Below are 24974 nucleotides of genomic sequence, written 5' to 3'. Positions count from 1 at the left end.
ACCTCGTCTACGACGGCATTCTTAGCGCGGCACGAGTGGTCGATACTGTCCTCGAGCGACGCAAGATCGCCGCAGCTGGTCATGAGAGCTCCTTTTCACAGCTCCTCATCATCCGGCAGAGTTCTTCCGCAAACTATGTCGGCGCCGAGGCCGCCCTCGCCGCCCCGAAGAAAATCCTCACGTCATAGCAGAACCTTGAAATTGTATTCGGAGAGTACGCGATTGATCGATAACTCGTACACCGCGTGTCCGAAGCCCAGGCACGAACAGTGCTTCGCGCATGCCGACAGCGTGTCGAGCATCAGATCGCTAAGAGAGAGATTCTGCAGCAACCTCGAGAGAAATCGACGAAGTCGCGAGCAGTTCCACAGCACGATCGTACGCACGTCCTCCAGCAGTCCGATTGCCTCGAAGACCGCCAAGGTGTCCGCTTTATTCTCCAATACCTTCGGCAAGAGAAGATCGGATCCCTGCTTGGCACAGACCCAGTTTGACGCAAAAAAGTTACCGTCGAGCAGTGCGAGAAGTCACGTTTGTTCTTCGACATCGCCGGCGTCGAGGAGCATTCGCGAATCTTCGGTCAAGTTTGACAAACTCGCGGCAGTAAAGGTGCCGTCGAGACACGTAACTGCTGTTGCCACTAAAGTGAGACAGAGATCTCCGGAAAGAACTACAACGAGACCGGAATCTCTCGCAAAGAGGGACAAGCTTCGTCTGACGAAGAAAGAGCAAGAACAATCCTGCAGGAGGCTCAGCAGATCACACGAACTCTCCTCGCCGATAGAAGTCAGGAAAGCTTTACAGAAGCATAAAGAGAAAGAAACGAGGGACGTGCAAACCAGAGCACCCTCGTCAGGCACTGTAGTGAAGAGTCCGACAATTCCGTGTAGTTCGTCGACGAGTAAACAGAAGCGTCCGGTAGATAAGCCTCTCAAAGTCGTGGCAGTCTCACCTAAGGGACAGGAACTATTACGCAAGACGTCCGAGCAGCGTTCTGAACAACCTACGGTGACGAGAAGGACGCCGAGCGCCCAGCTGAAATCTCCCGTGAAAACCGCGTCACAAATTACGAAGACTGAACCAAAGAGAACGAAGATCGTCGCGAGGCCATCAGAAAAACTGGTCGTCAGCAAAGAATCCTTACGTTCGGTCTCTTCGTCCTGTTCCGAAGTGACCAGTGAAGTAAGCAAGAAGAAGCGACCTCGCGAGAAACCTCACACGATCGTCAAAGCTCCGACCAGGAAGCCGGAGACGATACGTGTAACTGTGAACGGCGATAAGAAAAAGATGGATACAAGAAGGAAGGCGCGGAGAGAGAAGAACGTCGATGAAGCGGATGCGAGCAGGACTTTGAATGGCTGGAGGGAGATCGCGGAGAAGGACGAGATCAAGTTGCTGAGGAGAGTAGACAAGATAGTGCCAGGCGTTGGGCAAGATTCCAGTACCACGTCCTTGACCATGGAGGAGATCAAGAGGCATCAGGAGGCGACGCGCACGGACACGTTCTTCCAGAACCTTTTCCTGCGGAGCCACATGTCGTTCGCAGAACTTCACGAAGATAACGCGAAGAAGTCTGTCGTCGGCGAGCGTGCAAAAATGTTCCAAGACATGACGACAAGAGAGAGCTTCAGATCGGAACCGTCTCTTAAGTCCCTGAGCGTGTATTTGGCGCACAAGCGACCGGTCTCAAACTCCAAGTTCAAGAACTGGGAACGCGAGAGCGTCGTCTCGTCCAGAAGCTCGAGCCCGTACGGGGTCTGCTGGCCTGGTCGGTCGGTCCTGCAGAAAATCAGTAAATTCGACAGCTTGCTGGGCATCGACGAGTTCGGTTCGTCTACTACATTGCGCGTGTGTAGTCCAGACTCTGTGTCACGGGAACACGTGAAGGGACGAAGCCTAAGTGAGCCGCCATTGAAGACTCTGCCCGAGTCGAGAGAATCTTCACCGAGATCCTCTTCGCCATCCCCGACGAGATCGCAGGCCCCTCGACGACAGACTCACTCCAAGCAAGAGGACTCAGACGCCCTAGTGACAATTACGAAAAAAGTGAGAGCCAGAAGCGCCGGCGAAGCGGAGGACGCCAAGAGGCTAGGTTCGAACCTGTCATTGACGAAGAGCACCGGTTCATTATCGTCCATGGATCGCGAGGATTATCAGCAATATATACTGGAATTGCTGCATCACAGGCGCAAGTCGACACGGTACAAGGATCTGCGCGACTTCTACGCGAGCCTCAGCAGGATGGACCAGTTGGAGCGCACGTTCTCCTCCGGGGATCTACGACCGCGGCTGAAGAATGAAGAGATCATCGATTACGATCGCTGGAAACAGGTTAGATCGAAGGAGAAAGCGGAACAGGAGCTGAAGGCACTCTACGGAAAACTGAAGAGCGTTCAGCGTGACAAGGATTTTCTTTTCAGCGCGAAAGACGTCGATAAATTCAGGTGGCACGGCGACTGTGGGCTACGTTGTAAGGAACGCTCTGTAGAGGACATCTTGCAGTATTTTCGGAGACTCCAAAGCGAAGAGAGCGAGCTGGAGTCCTCCAAGAAGAGAGACATCTCGCAGAAGGATATTTATAAGCCCCTCTGGCGCGGCAATTCGGTCGTGAACGTGGCGACCACGATGCAGAAGAAAGCGAACGCAACTTTTCGGGATGCCAGCAGAACCGCGGATTACTACCCATCCCTACAGAGGAGCCTCGGCGGTAGCAAGAAGTTTTGGAGCAGTTTGTCCATCGAGCAGGTGACTAATCTGAAGAAGCAGCTGAATGAAATCTACGGTAGCGATAATCCCCAGAGACGATCGAATGGTGACGTCGTTGATGCACCTCGCGAGATTAGTGAACATCAGCGATCTGTTAAGGAAGGTCGCGTGATTAAAGACGAGACTTTGACGAGCTACGAAATAATTGTACCGCCCGAGAGCGATTCCAAGGACCATCCCCAAGCTGATTTAAAGAGTCTCCACGTGCGATGCCACTCGATGATAACGACGAACGAATCGGCGATGTTGAGGGAACAAAGCGATACTGAGGGCATCCTAAAGAAGAGTGACTCCATTGGCCGTTTGAAGGGCATCGAGAGGTCCGAGTCGGAAAGATCGATTTCTTCATCGATGTCGGAGCTGGAAAAGAAGAGGCTGTCATTGACTCTCGGCAAAGAAGTGCTGGACAGGATGACGCGAAGAAGACTGTCCGCGCCCCTGGCGCCTCGCGAGACTCGCGGTAGCATCGCCGCTGCCTTGGCGGCCACCAAGTTACCGGCGAAACCGTCCGCGAAAAATGTAGCGAGGGGTACCTGCGCGCCCGACACGCCCAGCGTGGCTAGCACCTCTCCGAGAACCTGCTATTCCCTCGAAGCGCCGTACATCGAGGACACGAGCAGGTCCAAAAGCGACTTCCTGCTGGTGCTGACGTCCAACAACGAGAGCCCCAGCGACAAGCAACGCGTGGAGACGGTACTCGAAGAATGGTCGAAGAAACCGCCCTTGTTGACCATGTCGGCCGAGAAAGCAAAATTGAACAGCAAGTTTGCCTCGGGCAGTGACGGAGACAGCATGACGGAGAGCTCGGAGACCTCGGTAAGAACGGTTATCCAGCGAGGCAATGGGCCCGAGACGGAGGACGTGTCGCGGAAGATCGAGTTCTTCGAGAGCGTGGAGAGAAGAGGAGAACGGCAGAAGGAGATCGCGCCGGCGGCGACAGCGACGACGTCTACGACGTCTACGACGTGGACATTTCGCGACAGGAAGAAGCTACCGTCGTCGCAAAGCTTCGCCGACCTGAAGGAGCTCTTTGGCGAGACCGAGTCAGCCAAGTACAGTTCACTGGGCGGCGCCGGCAGGCTCGATCGATCGCGATCGGCGTCGCCACGAGAGCGAAAGATCGAGGGCAGCTCGCCGATGCTACCGGAAGCGACGAGCATACGACAGCAACGACGACCGTTCCGCTCCTGTTCACGGGAGCGTGAATACGACGCGAGGCCGCGCAGCGTTAGTCCGTGTCGCGCGACCACGCGATCGAACTCGTCCTGCAGCGTGGACAGCGGCGGCGGTTGGCCGCGCAGTTTGTCGCCGGATCCCGAGAGGTACTGGCGCGCCTACCTCAAGCTGGTACGAAACGGCACGGTGCGTAGGTTGCGCGCGAGATTCGAGAGCGCCGAGGACCTGCCGCGGCGCGTCAGGATCGCAGCCGCACCGAAGCGCTTTCGCAGCGATCCGGAATTGGCTCGGAGCTTGCTGAAGAAGACGAGCGAGGGAGAGGCCCGCGGCGGCGCCTTGAAGCCGCACGAACATGTTGACGTGGCATGGTTACGCAGGAGATTCGAGACGACGAAGAGAGGACGGCCGCGGGTAGGACGAAGGGGCGACTCGCCGCCAATCCCGAGGGTGCCGCTACGCCGGGAAAACCTTTCGATGCCGCACATCGACGTCATCAGCAAGACGGTCGAATTGAAGGAGCCCCAAGCCACCAGTACCGTCACCAACCACGTGACCAGGCGAGCGGAGACCAAAGAGCTCGAGGCGAAGAAGCCGGTCTGCCGGATGCGGAAAAGGTTCGAGTCACCGGATCGCGGTACCCGAACTTCCATAATGGGCGAGATGTTCACGTCGGCGCCGGACGTGCGCGAGCTTCGCGACATCGCGCCCTACCTGGCCGGAAAGTGGGTGGCGCACCGGTACCCCAGTCGTCGCGACAACATGCGCTCGCTGTCGTCACCGGCCGATCTCCGGATCCACCGGGGCACCTCGAAGATACGTTCCTCTTCGTCGGTCAAGGGAAAACTTGAACGACCGCGCGCCACCTCCTCGTCGCCGACGCGTCCGCGAACGACCCCCGCGTCGATCCTCAAACCGTCGCAGCAGACAGCCTTCGCCGGGCAACCCTTCGACCCTGACAAGCACAGACCGAGGTTCAGGTACCAACCGCCGCCCCCACCGCCTTCGCCCACCGCCGCGCGAAGGCACAGAACCTGGTGGCCGACCCTGCCCGTCTACATGGCGCGACCTACCGTCACCTTCGAAGGTGTGAAATCTCGTCAGCCGTTCGGAGCAAAGAGGCTGCATTGAGTCTTCCTAGATACCAGAAGCAGGAAGGAGGACCTGAGAAATTTAATTTGTGTCTTTAGAAATGAATGTTTTTTTCCCGTTGATTAGGAGAGTAGAGTTTAAGTTCGTTAAATCGTGCAGTCGGATTGAAAGGTTCGTTATCGCTTCTCGCGGCACCAATATCGTTAGATATTAGAGAAGAAGCGTGCGCGTCAAGTTGATCGACAGGTTCGCTCGGCAACGCGTGTGCGATCCCTCGTTGAATCCCGCGAGTTGATTTTCGTAGCTGTAGAACGGCTAATTATTATTTTAATTTTTTTCCGCTCGTCTCCATAGAATACTTGAATGCACCCCCGCCGCCGCCAAAATCCCAGCACTGCAGAGATGATCGCCAAGGTAATGCCGATTACTAAGCTCATTATTATTATGTATACCTTTTCCTGTATGTTTTCTGTATGCGTCTGTCCATCTGTGCGCTCACGCGCGTGTCGCAGTCTGGTCGCCCTACCGGGTGTTTCGCAACATCTGGCACACTTGGTCTCCATGAAAACTAAACGTGTTATTAACCAATCGGGCGGTTTTCTGTTTCTGGAGATAATTTTGTTTGAAAGTCATGCTGTTAACAACTATTAATCTTAACGCTTCCGTTCCGTCCCCTCGTCACTTCCAATCCTAAACTTGCCTGCACGGAAAGACCGGCTAAGGCAGGAATAACTAAAATTGAAATGTCGCCGTATAAATAGTAGCATCTACATTGTTTTGTGTTGCAACATTCACTAAGTTTGCTGCACAAAACATATAGTTGTCTTCACTACTTATCATATCAAAGTGGATATGACAACCACAGATATAGCTGTTCCAAATATTACTATTTATTGGGGTTGTGCCAACCCCAATTAGACATGTGGTAGCCATATCGGTCTCTCCGTGCGAGTAAAGGCGGAGAATAAAAGAGGAAACCGCCTAAGGGCCAATTTCACAAACGTCGGTTAACTGTTAACCAGAGTTCAGTCAACTCCCTATCTTTTTCTACCTTGTTCTCTAACAATAAGAAGAGACAGAGAATCAATTAACCTTCAGTTAGCAGTTGACCGACGTTTGTAAAACTGGCCCTTAATCTCCTCGAAATGTACACCCCCTCGTGGTATGCGTCGTCGGGCTTGAGGCTGAGATTGATTCAGTGAAATTAAAGTTTCGCGCGCGTAGCCGATGCAGGCACTTGCTAAACGCGCGTCGCGTTGATGCATCATGGCGCATGTGACTCGGGATGCACGAGCGACGCGTGCTCGGGGAAAGAGAGATTGTGCAACGAACGTTTGCACGGGCGATCGAGCGTAAGCGCAATAATCGCGCGGTCGGTCGGGAGGCACGCCGGTGCTCATCCGGCTGGTACATCACGTAGTTTCGTTACATCCGCACGTTCGCATAATGCCGGGTCCAGTTCAGGGCAAGTGGGCGCGAGCGATCGGCAGCTGAGCGGCCCACATCAATGAACGGCGCTCATTAAAACAAGTTGCTCGCTCACGTTCGTTCGCACTCGTTCGCTCGGTCTGGAGCTCCGGTCCGGGTCGAGTCACAAGTCGCGAGCCACCGGCGCGAGACGCACCGAAAATAATATGCACTTTCGCGTATGGAGAAATCACCGTAGCGAGTCGCTCGCCGTGCAGCCCCGATTAGAAATTTGATATTAATTCGCATCATGCTCGCTTGTACTTTCCTGTGGATGCGCGAAATCGAGAAGCGGCACGTGGAACGTTAACGTTGACTGCGTCACTGCATGCCGTTAGAAGTACCTGCGTATTTTGTCATTTTCCAGAAAGATTCGCCGTAAGACTAGACTTAAGCCGACGGCACACGATACTATTTTTTCCTGCTTAATTGCGTAGGAGAACCAATAAGGTTGCAGAGTGTTGGATCAGGTGACTTGAGGCTAAATCCTGATTGGTTCTCGTAAGTGATCCAGTAGGGAAAATAGTATCGCGTGCCGTTGGCTTTAATTAAGACATTCTCCGCCTAATTAAAATATTCCCACGGCTTTTTACGTGTAAAATATTCAGACTGTTTCAATTACGATACCTTGCAGTGGCTGAAAAGTGGAACAAACCTAGTTGTGCGCGTTGATATAGATAACAAGAAATAACGGAAGTATGTAAAAATATATTGCGTCCTATATTGCACGATAAAAGAGAGAAACGGGTAGTCGGGGAAACGACGGATCCACAGTAAAAGTGACGGCAACGTTCGACGTGGACAAAGAGACACCTGTATTCCTGGTCTGTTACGCGACCGACCGATTACGCTCGGCCTGCCGATCAGTCCGTACAATCGACGTGTTATCGCCAGCCCGGAAAATCCAGCCCGGAAATCGGCCCCGGCGGAATAATTGCGCGGATCAAGATGCCGGGGAGATAAGCCCTAAATCCTCTCATCAGTTTTACCGGTGTCAAGGGCATTGGCGGCTCCGCTAAACAGTGGCCGCGCATGCTAATTGTCTAACGGAAAGATAACAGTGCACCGAGTGACGTTCAATTTACACGTGAATGCCTCGGAGCACAATGGACGCGCGACGCGCAAAGATACGCGATCCACTCGGTTGTTCTATTTGGAGTAAAGGTAGAGTCCGTGTTAAAATCGTAAACGGCTTAATCTGCCCGTGTTTGCGGTCTAGCGTCGATCAGAGAAGTCACTTTAAAAGTCGTTCGCTCGACCGTTACGAAACGCGATTTGCAATCTCAAGGCAGGAAGACGCAGGAGTCTCGGCAAATCTGACGCTAATGACTTCGATCGTATCGCTACGGCGTTAGATCATACCGCATACGCGGTATTACGTGCCGCTAAAATTGGTACAAGTGGCGGTCACGATTATTTTCGACGATGATCACAGCGGCCCGATGCCGAGGCGGTCGCGATGTCCGCGTACTTCGGCTAATATCGCGCGATAAATTCGACCGCCGCGCGCGATTGTCATCGCCGTTGCATAACGCAATTAGCATACTTAATCGCGAGAGCTCGTGCGATCAGGTCTTCGGCGCTGCGAAGTCTTCGGCACTGCGCCGTGCCTCGGCGTCGTCGTGTCGAGTTGTTATTCCAAATATTTGCTGCAAACGCGGACGCTCGTGTCGATCGTCCCCTCTTATCTAATCTCTCAATGATTAATGTGCGTGTACGTTTCCCTCGTCGTCCCCTGCTCCGCGGCGATGATACCAGGTGATGGAGTCTGTAGTCCAGCGCCGTTCTCTGAACCCGCGAAGAGCGATACCAGCGTGAAAATAATACCACCGGCGTCGTCAATAACTGGCTCTGAAAAGTGATGAAGGCGCAGAGCAACACTGCCCATTACAGTCCGCGATGCGGTCATATCGCACGCAGGGGAACATCGTGCAACAACGCGGCTTTTTGTCGCCGGCCTTGAACGCCTTCTAGTACGGCGATATTTAATTCTGCGGATAACGACTCGAGGAAAATGGCGTTTGCCTGTTGAGCTCTCCTGCAAACGTTGGCGCTGCGCCTGGCAGGAATAATTCAAGACTTACATTCCGCGGAAACCGGGGAAACGTCGTCTCTGTGCGAGAATCAAATCGTTGGCTTCAACGTCCGAAAATATATCGAGGGGCCTTGGTTTCGGTCCGAAACCGCTGGGAACGCGAGCGCGCTCCGCCCGAAGATGTTCCCCGCGGTTCCTGCTTGGTGAACCGTTCTTCAAGGAGTAGGGGGCCGCGATAACCGGTGCCAACGTCGCGGCGCCTTCCTCAGACGCGTTTCGCGTGCGTCGCGCGACGCAGGTACCGATAACAGGTGTCGACGAGGTACGTCGCTACGCGAGTGCGGGGCGATTCGACACCGGTCTCGGCGTGGCGCGAGTTCCCCAAGGCACGACGAGCCAATCTCGCGGAGTTATCGGCGCGCGAATTGATAATCGCGCCGATTCCATCGGCGTTTCCGCGAACGTGCGGGGGGGGGGGGGATCCGTTTGATCAAGTTCTCGCGTCGCGTCGAAGGTGAATTCCGTGCAACTCAATCGAGTACGTATTACGTGTGTTTGCGTGCGAGGTCATCTGATATTGCCCGGCTCTTTCCACGCGAGTCCGTCTTGTCAGAGGCGAAGACGAGAGCGCGGACTTTGAACGAGACACGTTTGCCAGGCCCGTTGAGAACTCGAGATTCGCATCGACCGCGAGTTCGGCGGGTGAAACGCGAGAACGTCTTGGTTTCGAATTGCGATCGAATCCAATTATCCGCAGAGTGGAATCTTTCGTCCGATAAGAGCGATCGCGCGAAACTTTGAAGAGACAGCTGAGCGGAACGGCCGAGTGGAAATAAGTCGCGACGGCGACACTTTGTCAGTGAAATCGTTCTCATTGAAAGAAAAGACCGACGCGGCGCCGTCTTCCTCGCGAAGTTGATCCACATTGCGCCGTGGACTCATTTGAATAGAATAGCCATGAGAGTGCAAGTAGCACCTTTCTCAGGGAAAGGTTTTGCTCCCGCTCGCCGGTACAACAAACAAATGCACTTCATTAAGACACTTAAGATCTCGCGCGGCGGGAGGGGGTCGATTTAATAGGGAGACGCCTCTCGCGACTGCGAAATTCTCGCTTTTAACACAGTTTTCCTTCAGCGGCGTGTTCCTCTTGACATTTTTCCGCGACGACGCGAAAGTTTCGCGGAAAACCCCCACGTTCGTTCTCGTTAATTGCACATTACGGGATCTGTGGTTAATGAGTCAACGTCATTACGTCGCCCGGATTAACGCCACGTTTCACGGGACGCGATGAGTAACGTTAGACTTTCATTGAAAGTTTCTCCGTGCTTATCTTCGAAGGGAGAGAACCGATAACGACGGCGATATCAGGAATGATCGGGATTACGTGTTAGACGTGATTGCGCGAAATACCTCGGAATATACGAAGACGGGCATTGGCACACCGGGGAACGTGACACGGAACGACGCGATCGCATCAACCTTGATAGTCGACGTTGCAGCTCGCGTTGCACATCCGCTCGCGAGTACAAGTCGCCGTTACGACCGCGCGAGCTCCTAACGCCGAAACTGACGTGGTAGTCGTCGGACGTGGCATCGGCGCGTTGAATAATCGCGAGTCATCGGCCGGTGACAATAACTAATCGAGTTTCTCTTCACTCGGTTGCCGCAACGCAGGTGAATCACGCTTTCCATTCCCGTTTGCCGTCGCGCTGCTAATTCCGCGAGGATCCTGATCGTCGGTCAGATTTTGAGCAACATCCGGCTGGGGGAGATCGTCCTCGATCCTATCCGCCGGGGATTAATATGCGGCTCGATTTGACCGCGATTTCCGCCCGGTAAACGATGCGTAAAGGTTGATTGAGGAAAACGCCGAGATGCAGAGCCTGGCGAACGTGTCGTCGCGCCGATACCGAGTGCTTTGATTCCTCCGCAGAATACCCGCGACGAATCGGACTTGATACTCGCGTGCCGTCGTCGGTCCCACGATGAGGAACGCGGGGAAGGAAGCGGGGACGATTCTGCCGCGCGTCGCGGACTTGGAGCGCAGTGTAGAGTGGACCAGCCTGGCGAGCGACATCGACGACCTGGTGAAACTCCGTCGTCCGGACAGGGTGATCCGACGCGACAAGCGAGACGCGCGGCGGATCGAGAGGCACGCCTATCAGCGGGCCTCCGTGCCGGAAATGCAACGGGCGTGCACGGTGCACTTCGAGGATGACAGCGACGCGCCCTTGCGACGGGATCACCTCGAAGCGGAGAACTCCCGGTGGAGCTGGAAGCCGCGAACGGAATTCGAGAGGGAGTACTTTTACAAAGATTACAAGGACTATTACTGCGGCGACCCGGGGAAATGCCTCGAGCCCGTCGCGCACGAGTCGGCCCCGAGGGACCGGAGCTGCCTGCAGGAGACGCGACGTTCTTCCGCAAGTCCTGCCGTGCGCGATTCACCGGCGCGGTATCCCGCGGGACTCGAGAAGGAGCACTTCAGCGACAGCAGGGAGCGGCTGCACGAGATCTTCGAGCACAATCGGTATCTCCGGCGACAGTTCTTCGCCGATATGCCGGGGAAGAACGCGCGGCAGAGCTGCAACGGTCTCGCCGGGAACGTCGGGAGGAGCAGCCAGGAAGCGCCGAAGCGGTGCAGCGGGTTCGGCAGCACCGAGACCCTCACCAGCCAGAGCAATCAATCATCGGTGAGCAGTATAAACGACCGGAAGTCCCGAGCGCAGACGACACGCACTCCGGAGGAAGAGGAGGAAGAGATGGACACGTTAACCGAGTTTACCAGGAGGAACTTGTCTCGAGTCATCAATCGCAGGAACGGCGGTCGCGCTCGGAGGGACGGCCGAGTGCTCGTCAACATCTTACCCGGAAGCGAGATAAGACGAGCCGACGTGAGGAACGTACCGTCCGTTAAACTCGATGAGGCGAGTAATGAACGGAGCGAGGGCTCGTCGATCGTCGAGAAGGCTCGATTTCGGGACGCGACGGGTGAGAGAGAAATGCACGATAAATCGTCTCAGTGCTGCATCGTGGAAGATGAGATCGATCCCGGTGCGTGGAGCCGAGAGAGGACTCTTCCGGAGTACATATTCGGCGGAGCCACGAGGATCGATCTCGAGAAGGAAGGTCGGGATTCGTCGGATACCGCGAGCGGACACCACGACATGGACGGTGCGAAAAATCGACCGGCACGCAAGGGTGAACTCGAGCGGGACCAATTCTCTCAAAACGAGTCGCGTTCGCGGATGATTCGCGATCATCGCGGGCGATCGGACTCTTCGACGAACATCGGCGTGACGAGCGCGTCGAGGAGCGACGACGAGACCTGCTGGGACCTTTGCAGGTCTCTGCCGAATCTGACGATCCTGAAGCGGAATCTCAACGCTCCGTTGCTTTACGTTGCGCGGGCGGTCAACGTTCCCGAGGGACTCGAATCGCTCGGATCGCCGGATTGCCACGAGCTCGAGCCTCGTGTCGTAAGATCGGGTCGCGTCGAGCGATCGTCCCGAGAACAACAGCGCGGGGAGATTGTAGATCGGACATGCTCGATCAACCGCGGACAATCGACATCCAAATCGGCGATGGACGTACTGGTCTCGCCCAACCGTTTGACCTCACGGCGAGAGGTCAAGGCGGCGAGAATTCCTCCTCCCTTGGACCTGAGCATGGTGAACGAGCGGTGCGAACGCATGGAGGCGAACGAGAGGAAGTGTCTGAACGATTACAGCGTTGACGTGGCGATTCTGCACAGTCACGAGGTTCATGCGAAAGATCTGCTGACCGTCGCCGAGAACGGACGGGCCGTTCACGTCGCCCGAGACAATGCCGCGTCGAAGATCGCGGACGAGAGTCCGCGGAACGATGAGCCGCGCGGAAGAGACCCCGGTAGAAAGCGACGGAAAGCGTCCGGACCTCCGCACAAATCCTGCGGCGATCTCTCGTTGTCCGACGAGCTGCAGTCGCCTCAGCTTGTCAACAGTTGCAAGAGCTCTGCGGGCGATCTACGGGGAGCAGATCCTACATCGATCGGGATACTTCCGATTGACCCTGATGACCGCCGCCGTGACCGAGCCACTAGCAGCCCTTTGTTCGATCAAACGAGTCCGATTGGCGGACTTCACACCGGCGGAAGCGCGCTTCCGTCTACGGTCTACGGACCGATTCCGTACAGTCAGTAAACATGCGCATAATTTTCCTGAAATAATGCTCTTCCTGCCGCGCGTAAATAGCCGCGCGCCCCGTTAGGATCGCCTCGGCGTATCCAGCTGTTGCTGGTGTCGCTGGTGCGATGATTGAGGAGAAGAGAGAGAAAGATAGAAATAAACTCGAGGCAACAATTAGGTGCGGCAGCGTGTCCTTTTTGAAACGTTGCAAGTTAGAAAACTCGATACGATTGAATTGCGGAATTGAAATCGACAGGAATGCTTTGAATACGTGCGTCTGTATCGCGCAGATGTTAAAACCAGGGTTGCCGTAAATTTCGAGATTACGTCTACATGGATTGTTTACGCTCTGTCTGCGCGAATCTTTTTCGACTGTACGTTCGCAAACAGTCCTAAAGGATAGTTTACATTAGATTAAATTAAATGCATTTCAGTTGTAATTTATTTACAGGGTTGGGAAGTGACTCGTTACTTGTAACGAAGTTACAGGTACAGTTACTTTTAACTTAACTTCGTTACTTTCTCTCCATCTGTAACTGTAACTTAACTCAGCTACATTTTTTCCGATAACTAGTAACTAATTTAATAATTACATTAAGAGTTACTTTATATATATCTTAAACCTCCACAGATCGCATCGGGCCTTGCATTTGCGCATAAACGCCTTTATCGACACTTTACAATTCAAACGCAGATTTGATAGTTTTATTTTCATTGCAAGAAAGTAATTGCAAAGTAACGATTTGTTACTTTTTTAGTAGCTGTAACGGTAACGCGTTACTTGTCAGAATCGGTAACTTGTAACTGTAACTAGTTACATTTTTAGAGAAGAAACTGTAACCAGATACTTTTATAAAGTAACTTTTCCAACTCTGTTTATTTATTAATTAACTGTACAATGATATAAAAGATACATAATACTTATAATAATACATAAATATTATTACTTACGCTGATCTGATCTGTTAAGTTTTCATAACGCGTTAAAACTTGTATTCAAAGTAAACGATAGGAACGGAAAATAAAATTGCGAACAAAACAAATTTCCGATATTTCTGTCAAAATACGAATGTCCGACGATCCATATGGATTACCCGTCGTTTACGTGACACGTTAAACATAGTTTACATTTGATGCATGTAGATGTAAATTATAGTTTACACGTAAATGCCCAACCCTGCAATCAATTCGCGCTTTGAAAAATCGTGATAGAACAAAAGAAACTTGTATGTTCGCATTTCACCTTATAAGAGTAATTAACAGCGACACAAATGACAAATTGTTATAATGGCGGGTAGCTACGTAACTTGTTCTCATAATCCACGAAAGACCCCAGAAGTGCGCCGAGAGTAGAACAGGAAAACGGAATTAAATTATACGAGAACCAGAATCAGATATAAAGAATAATAAGGTACCGTAAAATAATGGTCTCGACACAGGATAGGCGCGAGAAAGAGGGAGAATCGATCGCGTGAGAATCTTCTTCAATGAAAGCGGTGAAAGGTGTTGCGGCGTTCAGAGAGAGAGACTGAAACTCAGTTTCTCGTTTCGGAATTTGTAATGAGTTAACATTACACGCTAACAAATTAGGTTACACGAGTAATGACGGCACGAAGCAAGGTGGTATCGCGGGAAGATCCAGCGAGGTTTCACCCGAGAAGAACGAAAGTTCTTCGACTCGAGATGTAATCCGAAAAGAGATTTTTTTTTGTAAATTACATTTCCACTCTATTTCATCTCGTTGCCTCTGGGTGGTGTCCCGTGACACTTTTCTCTCGTGGCTTTCCACTCCCGGCCATCCGGGATGAAAGATAAATGCCCGGCGACACTGGAACCCGAAAGACTCGGCCGCGTGTCAACGGGCTGGCTCTTTCGCGACGCATCTCGCGCCCGTGTCACCGCGACTGCGCTTTATCGAGAATTGACCAGCTGCATTCCGCCTTATCAGTCGCACAGTCTCGCTGCAGCCCGACGCACGCGAGCACGCATTGTGTGCCTGCGCGTACGCGCGTGCTGCTGGCATCGCGATAAACTCCCGTCATTATCCCGCGCAGCGCACGAAAGCAGGTGCGTGTTTTTGTTTCCGTCTAAAATACGCGGTGCTTCCTAGTTTTTTAAACGTGCTCTCGCGAGAGATAAGGGAGGAAGAGGAAGAGAAACAGAGAGAAACGCGTTACGCGAATCGATATCATTAGTCGCTACGTGCCTTTGCATAAATAAATAATAATCGCCTGTAAATGTGCCAAGCCAACTAACGTGTAAGAACATCCAGAGGAGCTTCTACATGTTTGAGGATGACAACCGTTATAATTTCGCACATATCGGTGTAATAGACGCGCGGCCTCTTGTATTTTACATTTTGTACACGCCGTATCACGTGCGCGTAATCAAATGTAATCGAGCATCACGTGAAATCATGCTCAGACACCGTATCTAGATTTTTGCCTCGCGCCGGTCGACGACCGCGGACTTAAGTATCGTTTCTCGCCGCGAAGAAGCCATATGTTCCAGCGGAATGAGATAAACAAGCCACGGCCTCGATGTGGGTTAAAACGTCGCCTTTCATATGATTCAATTCTTCTTCAAGATACTATCTGGCTGGTTACGATCGTCGCATGCTCCAGTAACCGTCGGGCTTGAACATGAAACAACGAAAGACTGTGAACCGCCAGTGGTTAATTAACAGTGAAAAGAATTGTTAGACAACTCTAGGCTGGCGGATGGTTTATTAGTTCGATTCCGACCTTTCGACCATACGATGTGGCCCTTTTCAAGGAATTTGATAACAAATATTACGTCATCGATATTAAATTAAAAACGGAGGTTTGACGTCCATCCCTGGGCGTCACTCGGGGAGCTGTGACGCCCAGAGATGGATGTCAAAGGTTCAATTAGGCTGGCGGATGGTTTATTAGTTTGATTCCGACGTTTCGGCCATACGGGTCGTGGTCCTTTTTAAGGAATTTAATAATAAATACCACGTCATCGATATTAAATTAAAAACGGAGGTTTGACATCCATCTCTGGGCGTCATAGTTCTCCGAGTGACATGGTCGAAACGTCGGAATCAAACGAATAAACCATCTCTGCCAGCCTAATAGAACATGAAACGTTGAGAACGCTGAAATCCTATCTTCTGCGAATGTGATCTCGATAATCTGATTTTTTTATCACTAGTACATGCACGATTGTGTTTGATGCTTCGGCAGGCTGCCGCGAGCAACTCCGAATTCTGAATCTGCGATCGACGTTCGCCGTCGTTTTTAATAACGAGAGGGTCCGCTGGTGCGGCTGACGACGATGATTAACTCGATGAAATGACGCGCGTTTCCAAACCGCGCCCCCAATAAAACGCTCCCATCAATCGAATAATTTAAACCACAATTAACAGCACTCTCTCGCATCGTATCTCGTCGCACATGGCGCGGGTCAAATTGAATAAAATTGCGCAGAATGTACACGGAAAGAAAAATGTGGCTACCGTAGCTAAACGCCGTATGTGGCAACTTAATTTCAGTTGCAAAATATGGGCAGCTAATATATAGTTGTGATAGCTAAATATTTTCCTACTGTGCCTATTGTACTAGATGCGACAGCAAACCGTTTGCTGTGCTTTAGAAATTTATACACGGAGAGCATTTTTTCTTAAACAAGATCGACTCCATTTTTCTCCCATTCGATTTTGGTCTCACAGAGTAGGCACCAAACGAAAGGTCTCGTCAAGCTGATTACAGATACGTCAGTCTCAGAGTGCGCACGGAAAGACCGGCTAAGGCTAAAATAACTAAAATTAAAATGTTGCCGTATAAATAGTAGGGGCATCTACATTGTTTTGTGTTGCAACTTTCACCAAGTTTGCTGCACAAAACGCATATAGTTGTCGACATGTGGTAACCATATCGGTCTCTCCGTGGACCTATTTAACGTTCCAGAGATATCGGGCTCCAAAAATTCCCAGGACATAAGCGATGAAGCCGTCTGGACAGATACCAACCATTTGTTTGGAATGGAATGGAACCTTTCGAGTCCGTTATCTCTGGAACGTCAAATAGATAAACTCTGAGACTGATCTGTAGTCAGCTTGACGAGACCTTTCGTTTGGTACCCACTTTGTGACCAAATCGAATGCGAAAGAAATGGGGCCATTTGCCTACGGACTCTTGCTCTATCCTGAAAATCATGTGATCGTGGGACAACGTGGCGTTTTGAAGGATTTTCTGAGAGTTTCTTGAAATTTCACCATACATTCTACTAGTAAAACGTATACCAAGTATAAAATTACTAGTAGAATGTATGGTAAAATTTCAAACAACTCTCATAAAATTCTTCAAAACGCCACGTTGTCCCACGGTTACATGATTTTCAGGGTAAATTTTAAGAGAAAATTCTTTCCATGTGAGTATATTTTAGTTTTTTTATCTTAAAACAAACTTATATTATACAATTAATATCACTTTTTTACATCGAAATATTCTCTTATCGCGAGTGAAAATTAAATCTAATAGCAATTATGTTGTCGATTAAAAATTACACTTCAACGATTCGATTTAATTCACTTCGCTTTTGTTGATTCGATATGAAAAATATGTAACTCGCACATCTCTAATACACAATAGAGATCATTTCGCGCCTGCATGTAGGACGTCCCGCGTAAAATACCGAAAAGTTGCAACGACCGGAACGCAACGTCGTTTGCGATCAGTGACGATAAACGCGTCTCGCTTGATGCAGAATCGCCGAGGCGTTATGTGGAGGGTGAGGTGACGATTCACTATCGCTCGCCGGTGCGTACAGAGGCGAAGGAGCCGCTGACCGAGGAGGAGCTCGCACGTCGCAGCGCGGAGAACATGCGGCGCGTCTACCAAGAGGAGCGCCGTCGCAAGTACCTCCAGGAGTTGCACGACATCGACTCCCGCAGGCACACGGATAATTTTATGTAAGTACAAAGAGTCTCCCCCTTATTCCTCTTTAATTTCCCTTGAAATCGGGAGGTCGAAGCTGGAGGTTTCATCTTTCCAAACCTCGCGGAATCACCTTCGTCGACGAAGAGACCGAGAGTCCTCGCTTTAACAACGCGGTACCGGCGAGGATAGCGTATCCTTCTCGCGTGTTTCTCCGCGCTCCTCTATGCTTTCCAACCGCAAGAGTAGTATTTTTCGATAAGATAACATTAATAACGGCGCATGGCGAAAGAACGTGTTGCATCTTTAGCTTGTCGCACTCGTCGTCGTCTCGTAAACGCTTCCTGCTATTCAGCGGCCGTTGCGTAACGCTTTGCGCGCCGCGAGCTGTTTTTACGCGGGCGTCACAATGAAAGCGTAGGTAGGTGGACACGCGCAGGTAGAAGAACCGCGAGAGGTGTCATTGGCGTTCAGGGAAGGATGCCAGAGGTGGCCCTAGATTTGCTTCGGCAAAATAGAAAGTCCCGAGTCGAGTTGGAAAGATGGCTCTCGAGATTGAAACTCGTCATTTTCAATTGACACCGCTGACTATTTGACTTAAAAATGTATTGGCCGGATCTAATTCGCGGGAAGGATTGGGAAGGATATCGAAAAGGAATAAGTGTACATTCTTCCGTGGCTCATTGCGACCGCAAACGCTCGATAATCGTCACAATGTCGAAGAGAGTTAGCGTTTGCTCGGAGCAAACAGAAAGACAATCCTCGGCCCGGGAGAAACCGTGCCACCTCCTCCGACAACACTCCGGCAATTTTCAGACCGTCGCAGAAGTCGCCCATACCCCTGAATCGCTACGACGATTTCGTGGACGATTTGAGCCAGCGGAGTCGATCCCAAGATCAAACACCGGAGCCGCGTCTGGTGGCGAGAGCGCTCTACAATTTCGTCGGCCAGTCGTCCCGGGAATTGACTTTCCGCCGTGGCGACCTCATATTCGTCCGACGGCAGGTGGACAAGAATTGGTACGAGGGAGAGTACAATGCGATGATCGGACTGTTCCCCTCCAACTACGTTGAGGTAATCGTCGAGTAGAGTTGAAACGCGTCGACAAATTGCGAGAAGTGAAAGCTGGATAGCCGCCGCGACGAAGTGCGCTCTTATCAAAGTTCTCTAACTTTTGCCCGATGCAGATCCTGCCGTACGACGGTATGATGCGAACGACACCGAAGAAGGCCCACGAGGGACAGGCACGGGCCAAGTTCAACTTTGTCGCCCAGACCAATCTCGAGCTGTCCTTGGCGAAAGGTGAGGCCGCCCCGTTGCAAAGTAGAATCTCGTAAACTTGGAGGGGAAAAAAAATGCGAATTACATTTCGGCACGTTTGCGTTTGTCCTTATCCGTAGGCGAACTGGTGGTCCTGACGAGGAGGGTTGACGAGAATTGGTACGAAGGGCGCATTGGAAACAGAAAGGGGATCTTCCCGATTTCCTACGTTGAGGTCATCGTCGAACCCGGGCATCGATCAGGTAATTCAATCGGGGAAGACAGATTAGAAGGAAATGGATGAGGGCGAGTCATGGCGGCGAGTCTAAACCTTTCGTCGAGTCGACGAAATTTATACGAAGTTCGCCCGCTATTATTTCAGAGACACCGATTCAGAACAAACCGGTCGCGTCTCCGGCGGCGCACAGTCTCTTAGCGAACGGCTCGTCTGGAGGGAAAATGAGTATGGGACCCCATCATTACGTGCCGTCCATCCCGGTCAATATCAACACAACCCAGCCCCATTATAATTCACTGGTAACTATCGCGCAATCTCGTGTCATGGCATAATTACTCCGCGGCGTGATTGAATCCTGCCCGTAACGTTTCATTACGCCATCGGATAATGGCCGCGTCTCGTTGAAAGAGACAGTTCTAATAAAGCGAAAACGTTAAAAAGGCGAATTTTATTAAGTACATTCGTAACAGCCCCTTCTCTTCGCACGTTTTAGCCACGTATGGGAGGGAGCAAGTTGCACGTGTCGCAACTCAGCGAAACCCTGCACATCGATACGCACTCGGAGCCGATCCCGTGAGTCCTGCAATTTCTCACTCTTCAACGAAAATTTGCGCATTGATTTTACATTGTTTGTCATCCACGCTTGAATCACCGATGACCTACGTTTAATTATTATATTGTACAATATTTGTTAATTAACATGTACTTCATAATAAGAGCACAAAAACCGATTACTGCTCATCAATGATCACAATTATACTGTACAGTGATGGACGGAATGATTGCAACACATTTTTTTAATGAGTTTACACAGTTGAAAGATTTGTGTTAAATTTAACAGATATCACATGTCTCAAACGGTCCATACAAATTTTTGTGTTAATTTAACGTAACATGGATATGTTAAATGATCACACTAATACTCCGTTAATATTTTAACACAAAATAAATGCAAATCTCAAAATAATTTGAAATAAATTGTGTGTAAAATTAACATCAATAAAATCAACATTTTATTCTGTAAATTTTAACAGATAAATCTTGCTACTAATAGTATAGAACATAAGTATTGTGTAAGATTAACAAAATGGGTACACATTGTGTTTTAACATTTCTTTTCGCTTATTTTAATAATTTTATATTTGAGGTCAATTAACACATGAATGTGTTAATCGTTTAACACAAAAATTTTAACCGGCATTTTTTTTTAACAAGAAAACACAAATTTTCCAACTGTGTAGGAACGTGCATTTAGATTCAGGGTTACGTTCCAAAATCTTCACGAAACCATTTTGCACGTTCCCGATCTATTTCTCGAGTAAAATTTTCCTCAGAGAAAATGTTTTGGAACGTAAACCTGAATCTGCGCGTTTCCAAACTCATTAAAAACAAATGTCGCAACCAACTTGTCAATCGCTGTACACAATAACTGTGTAGCTACTTATGTACTTATGAAATTAATAATTTCAGACAGTAGTTTATGATCACGTCTCTTTTTATAGTTAAAATATATCAAGCGGTCTGAACTGAAAGTTCATTGTGGGCCATCGGTGCTTCGCGGAATGCGTTAATGATCTTTTTGTGCGCCTCGATAAATTTGATCAGTCACTCGTGACAGGAAGTGGTATTGTCGGACTCACACAGCTACTTGCGCTTCGACAGATACCGGGCGCTGTACAATTACAAACCGCAGAACGACGACGAGCTGGAGCTGAAGGAGGGTGACACGGTGTACGTAATGGAGAAGTGCGACGACGGATGGTACGTCGGCTCCAGCCAAAGGACCGGTTACTTCGGCACCTTCCCGGGCAATTACGTGGAAAGATTGTGAGGAAGGCCGACGGTCCAGGACTTGGACGCCGCGCGGCGCATCAGGGCCCAGGATAGCTTTCACCAAAGCACTAGGCGGAATCGTTAGGATAGACACCGAATTTCTCAACGTTTAACCCGATCGTCTCCGGCGATACGTTCGCGAAGGTTTCTGCGAGTTACGCAATTGGAAGAGACTTATTGAAACGAATCCCAATCATGTTTTTATCTTCTTCTTCTTTTATCGTAAAAATGATAATCGTGCATGTACATAACACGCATGATTGCAACATCTGCGTCTTATACGGTGTATTATACTGACTATAAGTCAATTATGATAATAATTTTACGACTATTCGTTTTTTTGTTTGTTGTGCAGGCGCGCATGTGCAATTTTAATTATTTCAACGTTCGAAAATTTTAAGAGATTTTAGCAATCAACTTTTTTATGACTCGTTAGTCTATTGAATTTTTAATTGTTCTCGCAAATCCCGTTAATGTACGACACGGAAATTTATATTTTCAAAGATATTAGCTGATGAATCTCTTCGTTTTATTTACAGTGATATACAATGTCACTGGATTGCGTTCGAAACATTGCATGACATATGCAATTTCATCTAACACACGTGACTCGCGAAATGTTACTGATACAACGAATGAGACTTCTAATTAAATCCACGCGATTGCGTCGCACGGAAGTACTTTCGCCGAGTTCGGCGAACGTGATTAAAAGGTTTCGTGCAACGTCAGACGACTTTTACTCTTATCGTTCTGAGCGATGAATAATTTGAGAGACGAGAGGGTTAAGCGTCCACAGCGGGAAGTGAAAAACGTCACAACAGTCTTCCTTTTTGGGTCTAACGACGATGTTAATCGATTACGCAGTTAGGATAAATATTAGAACTGTCAGTGTTTGCGGCGTGGCGTAATGGAGCTCTCGTACGATCAGAATTATTCTCGGCATATCGGTAGAGCGTTAATATCAAAAAAAGATATCAATATCACTCGATATTCTCTTCGCATACGTTTCTGTTTGATGTCACATCGATCATTCTTTGTTACGATATGATCTCCACGCAGTCAACCGCATGTTAACGATACTCGGAAATAATCGCTGATCGTACCAGGGCCCTTTTTGTCGTCGAATTTACCAAAAGATTTAGCAAGATAGTACGCTAGGATACGCGAGTTTGTAAGTAAAGTTTGTAAGTAGTGTACGATAACAATTAGTAACTTATTGTTACTGCTGTTCCTGGCGGCTGCTGGCTCGATCCGGGAAGATATCGAACGAAAGAGAATAAAGAGGGAGAAAAGAGACGTGTAGACAATGCGACATCGAAAGGGGGAGGGGAGGGTTTCAAGGTATTTGGGAGATAATGATTAGTTTGAGATTTTATGGCGGCTGTACTCCGGAGATGGGAGGCGAATTAGCACGCGGTGACTTGTGTTGAGTTAGAGAGACGCGGACGGCTGTTTCCCTATGATTTCGGTATTGTAGATAAAATCGGCCACTGTTATTGTTACATTCGTGAATATTTCGAGACTAACGGACTTATAATTGAAAGTTTGCCTTCCCAAATTAATATTTTTGTAAGCATTATTTGTACCCAGAGTTATATATAAATATACAACACATATATAGAGAAAGAGAGAGAGAGAGAGAGAGAGAGAGAGAGTAGAGAGAGATATATATATACATATATACATACGGATATCGTACACTGTGTACCACGCGATAATACATAATATATAAAAATACCATACGTGTACATCACGAATAATTAGCAAGTGTCGAACGTAACGTACACGGAAATGTGTACATACTATTGACAATTATATACATTCATACAGTCGCAACGTGAAAATAATGTATCCAAGCCAGGTCGTCACGATCTTTTCTAACGTCACTTTATCACGATCGCACGATCGCCTAAGCGTTAGAGTAACAGAGACGAACGCAGTCGAGAAACAGACAATACTACTACAATAATTATAGAGGAACGAAAGAAAGATCATGTGACAAGGGCATTATATAGGCGCCGAAGTGTATCCGGTGGATTCGAAAGCGATAGGTGCCGTTTTTATCTTCGAATGAAGCTAAAAGAGCAAGGCCGTCTCTCTCTTCATTGCCTCGTGTCTTCGGCGTACATTCGAGCGGCGGGAATGCTTGGAAAAGCACTTTCTTATTGTTCGGAAGCACGGTGGTTTTAAAAATCCTGAATATTTCATCTGTTTCGTTAGATTAGATGGCAAAATCAGATTTTCTCTCGATCAGTAAATCGAAGGTATTACGATATCCTTACCAAGGGTAGCTAAGTGCACCGCTCGATGTGCGACGAAAACGCGACGAACATTTCGTCTCGCGTGCAACGCGAGTCTGTGCATACACGTGCGCATATATCCACGTACATATCCCATTAAATCGTAAAACTTACGGTCTCAAGTTCGACAACGTTACGAGCCACCGAAATAAAAGCCAGGATTGTCGTCGAATCTATGTAACTCGGCCTTTCTTCTTGTTACATTTCTCAATTGTTAAGAAAGGATCGACGGTCCCAAATTTCCTACGGAATATCCAAACGAATAGTACGCGTTGACGCTGCACAACGTGACTTTCTTTTTAATTACTATGAAAGGAGAAAGTAATATTTTCACGCAACTTTCGCCTCACACGAAAAGATTTTATTAATATAAGTGAGTAAGTTATCAAATTAAATGTTAAAGACATTTAAGATTTATTTCTATTCGAGCTTAACTTTGATGATTTTTATAATAATAGTACCGAGAATTTACTGACAAATGTAGTGTAACCGTTTCGGGCGTTTTGCGACACGCTCGTCACCGACATAACGCGTGATTTTTGCTTGACATTAAATCGAATTTCATCAGTTAACGATTTAAATTGTTTCACTTGTTTTCGCAACTCGCGCTAACGACGTTACTATGTATTATATACTCTAGACGCAAATAAAACCTAGTCCATTACTAAAAATCGGTTGCTTCGCGTAATACTTTTAAAACCAAGCAAGGAAATGATACTTTAGTTAGCACTTAAAATAAGTACGACGGGGATTTCTTACCTATCTCTTCATTTTCTACCCTTGCTTATTTCTCCACAACTTACGACTTCGTTCGCAAAACAATTAGATTTAAAATTATATTTAACAACGATATTTTAATCCTGCAGGCAACTAATTCATGATTAATCCGTTACATATTGTTTCCACTGCTCTCTAAATCAGTCAATCAGCGAATTATCACTGAAAACAGTGAATAATCGCTGATTTGCAGTTATAAGTACACTAGTGAAAATTGCAGTGGTATACTTATAACTAAATCAATGACTATTCGCTGTTTTCAGTGATAATCCACTGATTGACTTTTACAGAGTGCACAATCTCTATTGCTATAACATAATTCTGGTTACTCAGAAATACTATCCGAATTATATATTGATCTTTGATCATTGAAAGGACGCAAGTACGGTGAAATACGACACCGAAGTCTGCATCACCTGTAAAATGAGAACGAGTATTCTGAAGACGAACTTTTCAAAGGAACACGTAACAACCTCGTAAGTAATATTTACTGTGGTGAAGCTCTTCAGAGAGTAAACGTAAATCTTGCCGGCGGTCAAAAAATTGGGCTCCAGGCTCCTTCGCATCACGCACAGGAGCAGTCTTTGCGATTTCACAGGTATTTCGTACCAGGAGGATCCATATCTGCAACAACTCTGAGTCTAAGTCGTCGTTAACATTTTCGGTGCCGTAAATTTAAGACCTTCATGTGACCTTCAAATGTCTATCCAAGGTCAAGTCAATAGTACCACTTTATGTCCCCCTTCGAACCAAACTCGAACAACTTTTGTTAGAAACGTTTTTCCGTATATTTTATATTTGTGGAGATATTTGCGTGGATCACTTAAAATGAAACACCCTGTATATATTGTAGTACCACCTCTTTGCCGATCATATTCTCCTGATACATTGCCAGTTTTCGGGATTCCCGATTTTCGCGATTTGAATTTGGAAATTCTCGGAAATCCAATTCTTGGAATTTTTGA

The 24974-nt window shown here is 48.8% G+C and overlaps 1 protein-coding gene across 19 annotated transcripts in view; it reads left to right on the top strand.

Moving 5' to 3' along the window:
* LOC105563146 overlaps positions 1-22552 on the top strand; it is a 90574-nt gene extending 68022 nt beyond the window's left edge. For 18 of the 19 annotated variants that reach the window (XM_012014500.1, XM_012014491.1, XM_012014496.1 and 15 more), the window contains 8 exons: positions 5386-5445; positions 17431-17635; positions 18417-18675; positions 18789-18903; positions 19002-19124; positions 19244-19398; positions 19593-19672; positions 20762-22552. In XM_012014500.1, coding sequence (XP_011869890.1) covers positions 5386-5445; positions 17431-17635; positions 18417-18675; positions 18789-18903; positions 19002-19124; positions 19244-19398; positions 19593-19672; positions 20762-20930 — 1166 coding nt within the window. In that variant the 3' untranslated portion in view covers positions 20931-22552. The remainder of the gene's footprint in view (positions 1-5385; positions 5446-17430; positions 17636-18416; positions 18676-18788; positions 18904-19001; positions 19125-19243; positions 19399-19592; positions 19673-20761) is intronic. The other variant, XM_012014490.1, reaches the window with a different exon arrangement.
* The last annotated feature ends 2422 nt before the right edge of the window (positions 22553-24974 follow it).

Source organism: Vollenhovia emeryi, unplaced genomic scaffold, assembly GCF_000949405.1.
Source record: "Vollenhovia emeryi isolate VEMERY1.0 unplaced genomic scaffold, V.emery_V1.0 DF939180.1, whole genome shotgun sequence".
Taxonomy (NCBI): Eukaryota; Metazoa; Arthropoda; class Insecta; order Hymenoptera; family Formicidae; genus Vollenhovia; species Vollenhovia emeryi.
Note: the sequence above shows the minus strand (reverse complement) of the source record. Positions and strands in the feature narration are given on the sequence as shown.